Source organism: Nicotiana tabacum, chromosome 18, assembly GCF_000715075.1.
Source record: "Nicotiana tabacum cultivar K326 chromosome 18, ASM71507v2, whole genome shotgun sequence".
In the NCBI taxonomy this organism is placed as follows: Eukaryota; Viridiplantae; Streptophyta; class Magnoliopsida; order Solanales; family Solanaceae; genus Nicotiana; species Nicotiana tabacum.
The window spans coordinates 26,261,981-26,274,083 of NC_134097.1; the positions used below are offsets into that span (position 1 = coordinate 26,261,981).

At 37.8% G+C, this 12,103-nt stretch overlaps 1 protein-coding gene across 10 annotated transcripts in view; it reads right to left on the bottom strand.

The window, feature by feature from the left end:
• The window catches only part of LOC107822815 (uncharacterized), a 55,669-nt gene that overhangs the window by 5,809 nt on the left and 37,757 nt on the right, over nucleotides 1-12,103 (bottom strand). For 7 of the 10 annotated variants that reach the window (XR_012701952.1, XM_075236691.1, XM_075236692.1 and 4 more), the window contains 8 exons: nucleotides 9,090-9,338; nucleotides 8,254-8,349; nucleotides 8,048-8,142; nucleotides 7,574-7,637; nucleotides 7,389-7,479; nucleotides 7,232-7,296; nucleotides 6,870-7,121; nucleotides 425-498 (listed from right to left, as the gene is read on the bottom strand). Coding sequence is in view for 9 of the 10 variants with exons in the window: in XM_075236691.1 (XP_075092792.1) it covers nucleotides 425-498; nucleotides 6,870-7,121; nucleotides 7,232-7,296; nucleotides 7,389-7,479; nucleotides 7,574-7,637; nucleotides 8,048-8,142; nucleotides 8,254-8,349; nucleotides 9,090-9,338 (986 nt within the window). In the remaining variant the exon portion in view is untranslated. Of the gene's footprint in view, nucleotides 1-424; nucleotides 499-6,652; nucleotides 6,727-6,869; nucleotides 7,122-7,231; nucleotides 7,297-7,388; nucleotides 7,480-7,573; nucleotides 7,638-8,047; nucleotides 8,143-8,253; nucleotides 8,350-9,089; nucleotides 9,339-12,103 lie in introns of all 10 variants that reach the window. The other 3 variants (XM_075236697.1, XM_075236700.1, XM_075236698.1) reach the window with 1 other exon arrangement.

The window sequence follows — 12,103 nt, forward strand, 5'->3', positions numbered from 1 at the left end:
CTAATATCCACTTATATAATCAGACCCATAGAAGTAACCAGGTCCTCTCTTATGAAACTTGTAGATGTTATTTTCGTCTATACTCTCTTCTACTTATGGCACTAAAACCCAAAAAAGGCCTTGGATGAGATTCATTAAGGAACCCAAGAGATGAGATAATCAACTTGGTCCTCAACTTTATCCATTCATCCTCTTTGGCTCGCCAGGTTGGATATATCCATGTAACTCCCACAATCTGAAACCAATTTACCTAGCAATGTTTCTGTTAAGTTGACATGGGTTTTTGAGGACGAGGATGCCAAATACTGAATCGTGTAACAAAAGCCATCCAACATCTCTAGGCATAATGACATGGCCATCCAACATCAATAGAAAACAAAGACATGCTAAATAGAAGATTAGGACAAGGTTAGGAAGTACTCACCAAACCATGTTTTCCAGCTTCAATGTTGGATTGGAAAACAAGTTGCTCAATGAGTAGCAAACATTCCATTGTACCTGATACCAATGCCAACCCCTTTAAGGACCGGACCGGACCGGGCCCACAGTCCTAACGGGCCTGGTGGGCCGGTCCTGGTGGTCCTGAGAAGCCCGTGACGGGCTGGTCTTCATATATTAGCCCACGAGTCCGGGACCGTTTAGCCCGGGACCGTCAGCCGGGCCTGGGCCGGTCTTGGCGGGCCTAACGGGCCCAACGGATTTGTTTTTAAAAAAAAAATTGTTTTTAAAATTCTCCAACGGCCATATTTAAAATCTAGCCGTTTGGGCTGACAATTTGACCGTTTTTAAGTTTAGAAAATGCCCATTTGGCCCCCAAACTTTATATAATTACACTTTTTCTCATTTCTCAACTATAAATACCCCCTCACTTTCATTTTTATTCACCAATTCATCAATATCTCTCAATCTCTCTACTACAATTACTTAATTTATTGTTGAAATTTCGTGAAAAATTGTGAAGTTGTTGAATTGAAGTTTTCAAGTGTTCAACGATTTTCAATTTTCAATAAGTTGTTCGGCAATCCGGTAAACTCGTTTCAACTCTTACGTTTTAAGAATATATTTTTGTGTGGTTTAGTTTGCATAATTATAATTAATATGGCATTTTCTTTGAAAAAAATGTTTGGTAAAGGAAAAGATAAAACCGGTGAAAGTAGTGGCCAACCAACTACCCTTCCCCCGGCTCACCGACCTAGAAAAGATAAGCAAGTTGAAAGTAGTCACTAACCTAGACGTCCTCCTCCTTCCGTAATTCTTGATAGTGATCACCCTTGTTTTCAATTTACCGATAGTGAATTTTGCCATAATGTTGCACTAGGTGAAAGATTAGATGATGAAATTATGAATGCTATCCTAATGAAACTATCTTAGAAAATAATGAGGAAAATGAGGATGATGATGAAACCCAAGCACCGGATTTAGATGATACACCTACTAGTCCTCTTAATAACCCAACTGATGCACCGGCCGACCCACCTGTAGAAACTCCTACTTTTAATAGAGAACCTGCTAAACGCCTAGAAACATCATTAGTTTGGAATTTTTTTACTCAAGTAAGAGAACAAAACAAGGCTAAGTGTAAAACTTGTGGGAAATTAATGGCGCATAAATATACTGGAGACCGTAGCGGCACGGGTAGTTTGACTAGGCACATAAAAACATACCCTAGAGATAAGGCTAGATTTTTACAAATGAAAGCGCAGCTAGAGGGGACAAGTGTAGATTCTGCGGTTAACCCTAGTACAGGTTCAAATCTAGTTCAACCAGGAATTAACACTGTCACCGGAGGTATTTTATATTACGATCCAAATAGAGATCGTGAAGAATTAGCAAAGATGATTACTGTTATGTGCTTACCCTATACTTTTGCTTCTAATCCTAATTGGGTTCATTATATTATAAGAGTTTTTAATCCTACTTATAAAGGTTGGCCTCGCGCAACAGTTAAGAGTGATATTTATAAATTCAAACATGAATATGAACAATATTTGCGGTATTTATTTACTCATATACCTAATCGGATTTCTATTACTACTGATATTGGTAGAAGTGGTAATGATTGTGATTATCTAACTGTTACAAGTCAATTGGATAGATGAGGAATGGACAATGCAAAAACGCATAATTGCGTATAGAATAATTAATTCACGTCACACAGGTAAGTTTATAGCTAACACTGTTGCAGATATTTGTAGATATTTTTGCTTTAGCGATAAAATAATGGCAATTTCTATGGATAATGCTTCTAGTAACACTAGTGCTATAGGCATGCTTACAACAACATTAAATCCTGCATTTACTAATATTTTCCATGTTAGATGTATTTGTCATATTTATCATTTAATTGTCGGTGATGGTATGCGAATTTTAAACATAGAAATTGAAAAGGTTAGAATGGCTCTTAATTGGCTTTTTTATTCAAACCGTAGAAGTAGACTTAGAGAGTATTTTAAAAAATGTGATGAATATGGCCTTAGAGAAAGAAAGGTTCCTAAACCTTGCCCGACTAGATGGAATTGTATGTACGAAAGTTTAGTAGTTGCATATGAATATAGAAACCCAATTAATGCAACGTTTAATTCTCGGGTAGGTGGTGAGGATGATGATGAAATGCTTACTACTCAAGATTGGACGAATGTTAAAATTCTTTTAGATTTTTTAGAACATTTTCAAATTGCTACAAATGCATTTTCTGGGCAATATTATCCTACTATTTCAAACTGTTTAGTTTATATTGCAGCACTATCTGATTTGTTTGTTGAATTTGGTGAGGGTGGGGACATTTATGAACTTGCTATAAATGAAATGAAACAAAAGTTTAAAAAATATTTTTTTCCTATCCCTCCTATTTATGGTCTTGCTGCAATGTTAAATCCTACAATGAAATTGGGAGGTCCTCATTTTTGGTATTCAAATATTTATAAGGCTTTAGATCTTTCAAATGAGGAAGTTGCTACACTTGCAGATGCAAAAGCCTCAATTAAAATTAATGCTCAAATAGTTTATAATGCTTATCAACTTGCCTTAGAGCATGCTAGGCCAACTATTCCAACCCCTACTTCGTCTAGCTCACAATCGTCTAAAAGAGCTGCGGGCTTAAAAGCTCTTAAATCTTGGACGGAGTTCAGGGGTTCTCAAGGTGATAATTATGATGAAACTTCACATCTAAATGAGCTTCAAGTTTATTTGTCTCAGGGACTTGAAAAGGAGAATCCAGACGGCTCTTTTGATCTTTTGGAATGGTGGAAGGCAAGGGAAAAACATTTTCCGGTTCTTGCAAGGATGGCTCTGGATATTTTATCAATTCAAGCTTCAACTGTTGCATCAGAGAGCGCTTTCAGTCAAGCAAAACTGCAAATAGGTGATCATAGAGCGTCTATGAGGGATAGCTTGGAAAAATCAGTACTGTTTAGAGATTGGATCCGCTCGGAAAGAAGAAACTTTGGAATTGCAGAATCACAATCGGCGATAGATGAAGCTTATGAAGAAATGATAGCGGAACTTGCGGAGGATTCGGCTTCGCCCGGAAGTGGTGATGAACAAGCTTCCTTTCCACTACCACCAACGCAACCTCCTCCGAACCTTGAAGGATTTATGAGATTTGTTAGAGATAATACATAGACTAATATGTAACTTGTATTTTGGCACATCTTCCTTAGTTTTTTTTCCTTCTAATGGTGGTATTAGTACCTTGTTGTGCTCATTCCATTGGGGGAAGGATGACTAAGAAAGATATGCCATTTTTGGTAATAAAATTTATTGCTTCTACCCTTGAATATCTTTTCGCAATATTTCTTTGTCTTTACTTAGAATTATTTATAAGCTACAATATATACATAAGATACAATATATATACTACAAGAAAATATATAAGAGAATATATATACATAAGATACAATATATACTACAAAAAATATATAAGAGAATATATATACATAACATACAATATATACTACAAGACAATATACAATGAAATATATATACATAACATTCTATACTAGTATACTATATATACTACAAAATTAATGCAAATAGACTTTAAACATAGAAAACAATCAATTACAACAACAACAACAACGACCCAGTATAATCCCACAAGTGGGGTCTGGGGAGGGTAATATGTACGCAGACCTTACCCCTACCCCGAAGGGTAGAGAGGCTGTTTCCAGGAGACCCTCGGCTCAAAAAAACAATAGGAGACGATATATTAGTACCATAAAAATGCGTAATAAAAATAACAACAATATATAAGAGATATGGAATATGAAATACAGGATACAAAATACGAAATACGAAATAGGTGGCTGGTATAAGTACAACTAGAGGGAAAGCCCTGCATCAATAGACGACCAATGGCATTCCTAGTCTAACTCTTAACTGGATAGTCTCCCTCTATTGTGCTGTAGAAATATTCACACCCTCCCCTAACCTACAACCTTAATGCTCGACCTCCATAATTCCCTATCAAGGGTCATGTCCTCAGTAATCCTAAGTCGCGTCATGTCCTGTCTGATCACCTCTCCCCAATACTTCTTAGGTCTTCCTCTACCTCTCCGCGTGCCCACTACAGCCAGTCGCTCACCCCTCCTCACCGGTGCATCAGTGCTCCTCCTCTGAATGTGCCCGAACCATCTGAGTCTTACTTCCCGCATCTTGTCCTCCATGGGGGCCACACCCACCTTCTCTCGAATATCTTCATTCCTAATCTTATTCATCCTTGTATGCCCGCACATCCACCTCAACATCCTCATCTCTGCTACTTTCATCTTCTGGATATGTGAGTTCTTTACCGGCCAACATTCAATTCCATACAACATGGTAAGATTTTTCAAAATTCAAAATTCAAAATTCAAAATTCAAAATTTCAAAATTCAAATTTCAAAATTCAAAATTCAAAATTCAAAAATCAAAATTCAATTTCAATTTACAAAACTAACCTTCTCTACCACTATAAATACCCCCCTCCCTCTTCTTCATTTCAATACTCAATACTCATTTCTCGTTCTAAATTTCTCTCAATCTCTCAATCTCCAATTTTCAAGACTTCAAGTCTCAATCTTAATTTTCAAGTTACATCATGCCTCGTTCGGAAAGAGTACGCTTATTTATTTCGCAGTACTATGAAGTGGTTGAAGAAAATGAAGAAGGCCAAAAATTAAAGTGCAAGAACTGTGGAAGAGTCTTAAATTTTAGTATTGTTCAAACCACAGGCACTTTAAGGAGGCATATAAAGCATTGTGTTGAGGGTATTTATCCAAGAATTCGTCTTTAAGGTTTTTTCAACAATTTGTGTTATTTCAAAATTATTAGACGTATTTATGCTTCATGTTGTACTTTGTTATTAATTTATTATGCATGACAATTTAGTGTTTTACTATTGTTTTGTTATTTTTCTTTTTCGTCAAGCACTTTAATAATTAGATTTCTACATATATACTACATATATATTTTTAATATAGCCATGATACTACAAGAAATTGCCTTAAAAAAAAAAAAAAAACCGCTAGGCCCGCGAAGCCCACGAGCCCGGCCCGTTTAGCCCAAGACCATATGGGCTTAGGCCCGTCACGGGCCGGTTCCACCCATTGAGCCCACGAAACCCGGGACCGCTAGAGCCCAGGCCCACGAGGCCCGGGCCCGGCCCAGAATACAGTCCTAGTTGCCATGTGACCAGGAGGTCACGGGTTCGAGTAGTGGAAACAGCCTCTTACAGAAATACAAGGTAAGGTTGCGTACAATAGACCCTTGTGGCCTGACCCTTCCCTGGACCCCGTGCATAATAGGAGCTTAGTGCATCAGGCTACCTTTTTTTTTTTAAGCATGGTTTAGTAAGATGACAACTCCTATAGTCCTATGCAACCTATCTGCTTCGGACTATCATCTCTTAAAACAAGTAGTGACTATCAATTAGCATGGTCAAGGAAACAAAGAGAAAAAATATGACAGGTAGTATAGTTCTATTAATGGTATATTTCTATGTAGCTCTTACAAAATGGGGATTAATGTAAATCAAGATACACCTATTGCCAAAATATAGGTTTTGAACTGGTTTTTCATTTTGCTCCCCAAACTTTTTAATTCTTTCCATTTATTGACTTCATGTTTTAGGGAATTGAGTGTATCACCCTTCACATTTAGGCAGTCTTTTCTGATCCTTCAGACATGTGCCTCTGCACCTGCATCATCTTTTACTTTTTTTAAATATTGTTTAAATGGTGCTTGAATTTGCTAATATCCACTTATATAATCAGACCCATAGAAGTAACCAGGTCCTCTCTTATGAAACTTGTAGATGTTATTTTCGTCTATACTCTCTTCTACTTATGGCACTAAAACCCAAAAAAGGCCTTGGATGAGATTCATTAAGGAACCCAAGAGATGAGATAATCAACTTGGTCCTCAACTTTATCCATTCATCCTCTTTGGCTCGCCAGGTTGGATATATCCATGTAACTCCCACAATCTGAAACCAATTTACCTAGCAATGTTTCTGTTAAGTTGACATGGGTTTTTGAGGACGAGGATGCCAAATACTGAATCGTGTAACAAAAGCCATCCAACATCTCTAGGCATAATGACATGGCCATCCAACATCAATAGAAAACAAAGACATGCTAAATAGAAGATTAGGACAAGGTTAGGAAGTACTCACCAAACCATGTTTTCCAGCTTCAATGTTGGATTGGAAAACAAGTTGCTCAATGAGTAGCAAACATTCCATTGTACCTGATACCAATGCCAACCCCTTTAAGTATGCAGTTACTGTACTTGGAGGACACATGTAATTCAGGGTATGATATCTACTATTCCTTTTCATTCTTTCTTTTTTTGCTTTTTACCTGATGCGCACTATGAGGGAGAAAAAATACCTTAACGTTTCCAGTTGTAACACATGAAATAAATGCCTGCACCATCTTCTCAAGCCATTTAAAATTTTCCAAGGGAGTGTTATGTGCACTTGGACAACCTCCCAGATCCTCGCAAACGGACAAATCTTTTGTGGGCTTGGCCTCAGAAGATACGACCATTGAATCTGCTTGCCTATCATAAGCACACGATCGACTTGAAAACCTAACAACTCTTGCAAGGTTACCCAATGCTCTTACGGCGTTTGCTTTGACCTGATATCACAAAACATGAGATATAAATGGTAAACTGTGATAGCTAACATGACAAAAATGTCAAGAAAGAAGAACTGGAAGTAGCAGATATAGCTAACAGCATGGCTTACCTTGTCATTATCGTTTGTAAGGTGTAAAGCACAGTTCATCAGCAAGGAGATCGACCGCGAACTCACTGTTGAATCATTCATATAGAAGAGCAATAAGACATCTAAAGGTATTGTTACACAACAAAAAGATCTAAAAGCATTCAGAAGTTCAAAGGACCTGAAGAGAAGTTCTCAAATCCATGTACATCAACATGGTGGCGAAGTGCATCACATATATTAGCTAAAGCCCACGAGGCTGTTATGCGTACCTGAAAGTTAGCACGTTAAGTTTGCCTGTAACTTTTTACTAGGTTAATATGTTGAAAAGGATAAGGTATGCAAAAACAGGATATTGAAACCAACCGATATTGAGGAATCATTACTGTTGTGCACAGCAGGAGAAATGAACTTGTCAAAAAGCTCTGCACTGCCAAGATTGGAACATATATTTACTCGCTAACAAAGAATGAGAGTAAATGAGTCTGCTGACTAGCAAAATGTAACTACATAAATTAAAATGTTTTCTTTCTAACTGTTTAAGCTTAAGCTTTTAGATGAGGTGGACACACAATTCAACATGGTATCAAAGCAAGCAAAGGCCAGAGTTCAAATCTCACTGCCACCGGAAAAAAAAGAAGAAAACATGTTCATGTGTTTGGCCCATGAAAAAGAATCAGGCACACATGAGAGAGCCTAGGAGACAAAATATAACAAGTAAATTAAAATATACTCTCTCTAACAGTTTAAGCTTAAGCTTCTAGATGAGGTGGTCACACAATTCAATAGAGTTCAAATAATGCCTCCAACGAGAAACCAAGGCTAAATGACTCTGAGTACCTCTGGAAAATGTGTGGAAAACAAGCAATTACACCAATAGCACGACAAGCAGCTGATCTAACATTTGGAACCTCATCACTTTTTGCAGTTTTAACCTGAGAAGATTTCGCAAGTACAACTTGAATTGTCATGATCGTTCTGTATACTTGGAAAAAAAAAAAAGATAAAGTGCCAAAGCACTAATCAGTTATGTAGCAAAAACTTACACAAGAGCTCAGGATGAAATCTTGTTTATCCTTTGGCAGAGAAAAGAAAACTGTGGAAGTAATTCCAGCAAAACAAGTAACTGAGGCAGCCCTCACCTAAAGGAGCAAAGCAAAGTAATTAGAATAAATGAGTCACAGAACAGCAGGCTGGAAACTTCTACGAGAGAGATTAATACAAGATCTCTATGCATTAACTCAATTTGATGATTAGCATGCATGCTCTAAAGTATTCTGGGAGAACAAATATTGTTGAATTATGTGATCATCTCATCTAAAAGCTTATATTGTTATAAAGGGAACACCTACACCATAGGCAGCTTTAACTTGTTAACCTTCTTGGACACAATAAATAACTACACCATATAAGAAACAGCCACAACTCCCACTGCACTTTACTTGAGCGTGACATATATTGACCTACAATTTTAGGCATATTCAACTTTGGGAGCTCTCATTGTGGGTATTTATGTATATATCCCCCTATGAGAGCAGAAAACAAGTGCCTTTAACTACCATTCTGGACATCAACAGCTCCAATTCATACAGTTACCTAGCAGCTTTTAATGGGTTCTCCATTAACAAGGCAACGAATACTAACAATGAGTCACTTGCAGGTTAAAAATCGTAAACAAGATTGTTTTCTTGAACTTATACATGAATTCAATAAGTACTTGAGTAGGCAGTAAAAGTAGTTCAGAGGCTTCGCAGCAATCAGAATTCAAATGAGCCTTTTAAATGTGCAACTTCTTTTTCTTTTCCCTACTTCACTAACTTCTTATAGTATGGTATGAGTAATAAAATCTAGAGAAATTGGAAAAAAGTATATATGAACTAACCATTGGAGAAGAATGCTGACTGATAAGAGGCAAATGCCTGACAATTGCTTCCAGCCACTGCTCACTTCCTGACAGCTTTTCAGCTCCATCATTATTTACTGCACAATCATGTGGCCCATAAGATGGAGCCGATGAGATTGTTTTTAGTTTGACATAGTCAGATGTGAAAGGGCTATCAAGTGATATATCACTAGAAAGATCTTCAGTCCCCTTAAATCCAGAGATTGCACGAAGACATTCATCCAAAACCTGCAGAACATTCATGTCACACTAACCTCCAGAGAACATAATACAATTACCAGTTAAGAAATCGACCCCTTCTAAATGCAGCATTTTCTTCTTTTTTTCAGGTGGAACTTGTAGTTGCTAATGCTAAACAGAATATAACAACATACCCAGTATAATCTCACAAGTTGGGTATGGGGAGGGTAGTGTGTACACAGACCTTACTCCTACCTGGCGAGGTAGAGAGGCTATTTCCAATAGACTATTGGCTCAAGAAAAGGTGAAAAGAGAGAAAAGGGAAGAAGACAAAGAAGAAAGAGGAGGAATAAAGAAAGAAGAGGGAGACAAAGGACGATAAGGAAAAGGAGAAAAAGACAACAACAACAACAAGTAAAAGAAAAAGTAGCATCAAATAGTAACAAATAGGAAATACGATACATGGAGTGAACGAAATAATAGGCAAATACTAGAGGTCAAAGAATATGAAAAAAAAAACAAGAGCGCTACTAATACTACTAGACAAGAACGGGGAACTCTCGACTACCTACTAGTCTTCTACCCTAATCCTCGACCTCCACACCCTTCTATCCTGGGTCATGTCCTCAATGAGCTGAAGTAGCGTCATGTCCTGCCTAATCACCTCTCCCCAATACTTCTTTGGCCTACCTCTACCTCTTCTCAGCCCCGCCATGGCCAGCCTCTCACACCTCCTAACAGGAGCATCTGTACTCCTCTTCTGCACGTGCCCAAACCATCTCAGCCTCAACTCCCGCATCTTGTCCTCCACGGAGGCTATTCCCAGTTTGTCCCGAATAACTTCATTCCTAATCTTATCTCTCCTGGTATGGCCATACATCCATCTCAGCATCCTCACTTCTGCTACTTTCATCCTCCTAACATGGGAGTTCTTGATTGGCCAATACTCAGCCTCATACAACATAGTAGGCCTACCACCACTCTTTATAACTTACCCTTAAGTCTTGGTGGCACCTTCTTATCACACAAAACACCGGATGCGAGCCTCCGTTTCATCCACCCCGCACCAATACGGTGGGAGACCTCATCATCAATCTCCCTGTTACCTTGGATTATAGACCCGAGATACTTGAAACTATCCCTCCTCGGGATGACTTGGGTATCAAGCTTCACATCCACGTCCGCTTCATGAGTCTTGTCACTCAACTTCCACTCCAAGTATTCCGCTTTGGTCCTGCTCAACTTGAAACCTTTAGACTCTAGGATCTATCTCCAGCCCTCCAGCATCGCGTTAACCCCGGCTAAGCAGAATACAACAATTATGATAATTTTCAACTAACAGATTCTGAAACAAGGATCAAAATTAAACCAGCACTTAGATTCTAATTAACTGCACACCATTTTATCAATTCAAATACTAATGGCTTCAGAAAGCTTCATGCAGCTTGATGCCTTTTCTCACTATCCTACCCAGCTGTGCATTTTCCTTTGCCCTTCGCTCCGATAAGCGGATAGTCATACATTATTTGCTGACTAGCAGAATGAGAAGAGAATGATCATCATGTTCTTGTAACACAACTGGAATTGCAGGAGGAAAAAATTATAAGGGAGTAGACCATGAAATTTTTCGAAAGAAAGCCAAGGGCATGTGCAACCCCTGGAATCTAAAATATGCAACTACCAAACGCCATGTTAACAAGAAAAGACAATTGGACTCCAGTAAATAGGAATTCTATTGCTGGAGCACATTAAAAAGTTTTTTCCATTGCTCATCCTCCTAACTGTCAAGGAAAGGTAAAAGAGCACCTGAATTGGGAAGGGGCCAAGCAAGAGAATCCTCACAGTAGAGTCCTATAGAGCTTCACTAAAAAGAATTATTGGGACTGTTTCCTAGGTCAAGTTTAAAGAGCAGGAAACCCCTACAAAAGAAATTTTTTGTATTGAGTGCATGGTGTGCCATATTAACAGCTTAAAATCTAAGAGCGATAACTTCCATGTGTTTTGGTGCTTCATGTGCAAAGAAGGAAAAAATGTGATCACCTTCTAATACACTGCAGAATAGCCGTAGAACAGTTTTTGGCCTTCAAATTGTTGGGAGTTAATTGTGTAAAACCGATAAAGTTAACAACTTATTGTATAGCTGGAATGTTTGAAGAGTCGTGAGAAAAAGGAAAACAAGAATTCACCGGAAGTAATTTGAAAATGTTGGAGAGAATAAAACAGAAAATAAGAGTGCCGATGGATATGAAACTATTTTCCTCCAGATTCAGAGGTTGTCTTTCTTCCCCTACATATATTTCTGGAAAGCCCATGATATCCTTATTTGCATAGATAATTGGTTGAACTTCTTAGCTGCGAACCACTTATTAAAACTAATTTCTCAGATGGGACCCTCTTTGCGATCTTGCTTATGCATATACACCTTAAAACTGTGATTCTTCCAATGCTTTATCACAATAAAATACCTTACTAATCATCAAAGAGAAATAAAAGATAATTATTCTTTCGACTCAAGCAATCAAGTACCTTTAAAAGCCACCAATAGCTTAAGAAAACAAATAAACGTCCTATTTTTTTCCTGAAATGTACAAATGTGAATAATGCTTTTAAGAAAAATCAAAAGTGAATAAGAGTTGTTTTTGGTGTAAGCAAAAATTTTAGAAGATCCTGAATCTACTTTTGATGTACTAGAATCCTTGTGAGAAGACAAGGGATTAGGAGTTGTTTTTCCTCTCTTCTTCTTGTAAATATAGGGGACTACACACCCTTTGTGTAGTTATACTAATATACAATATGTTACCTTCTCAAAAAAA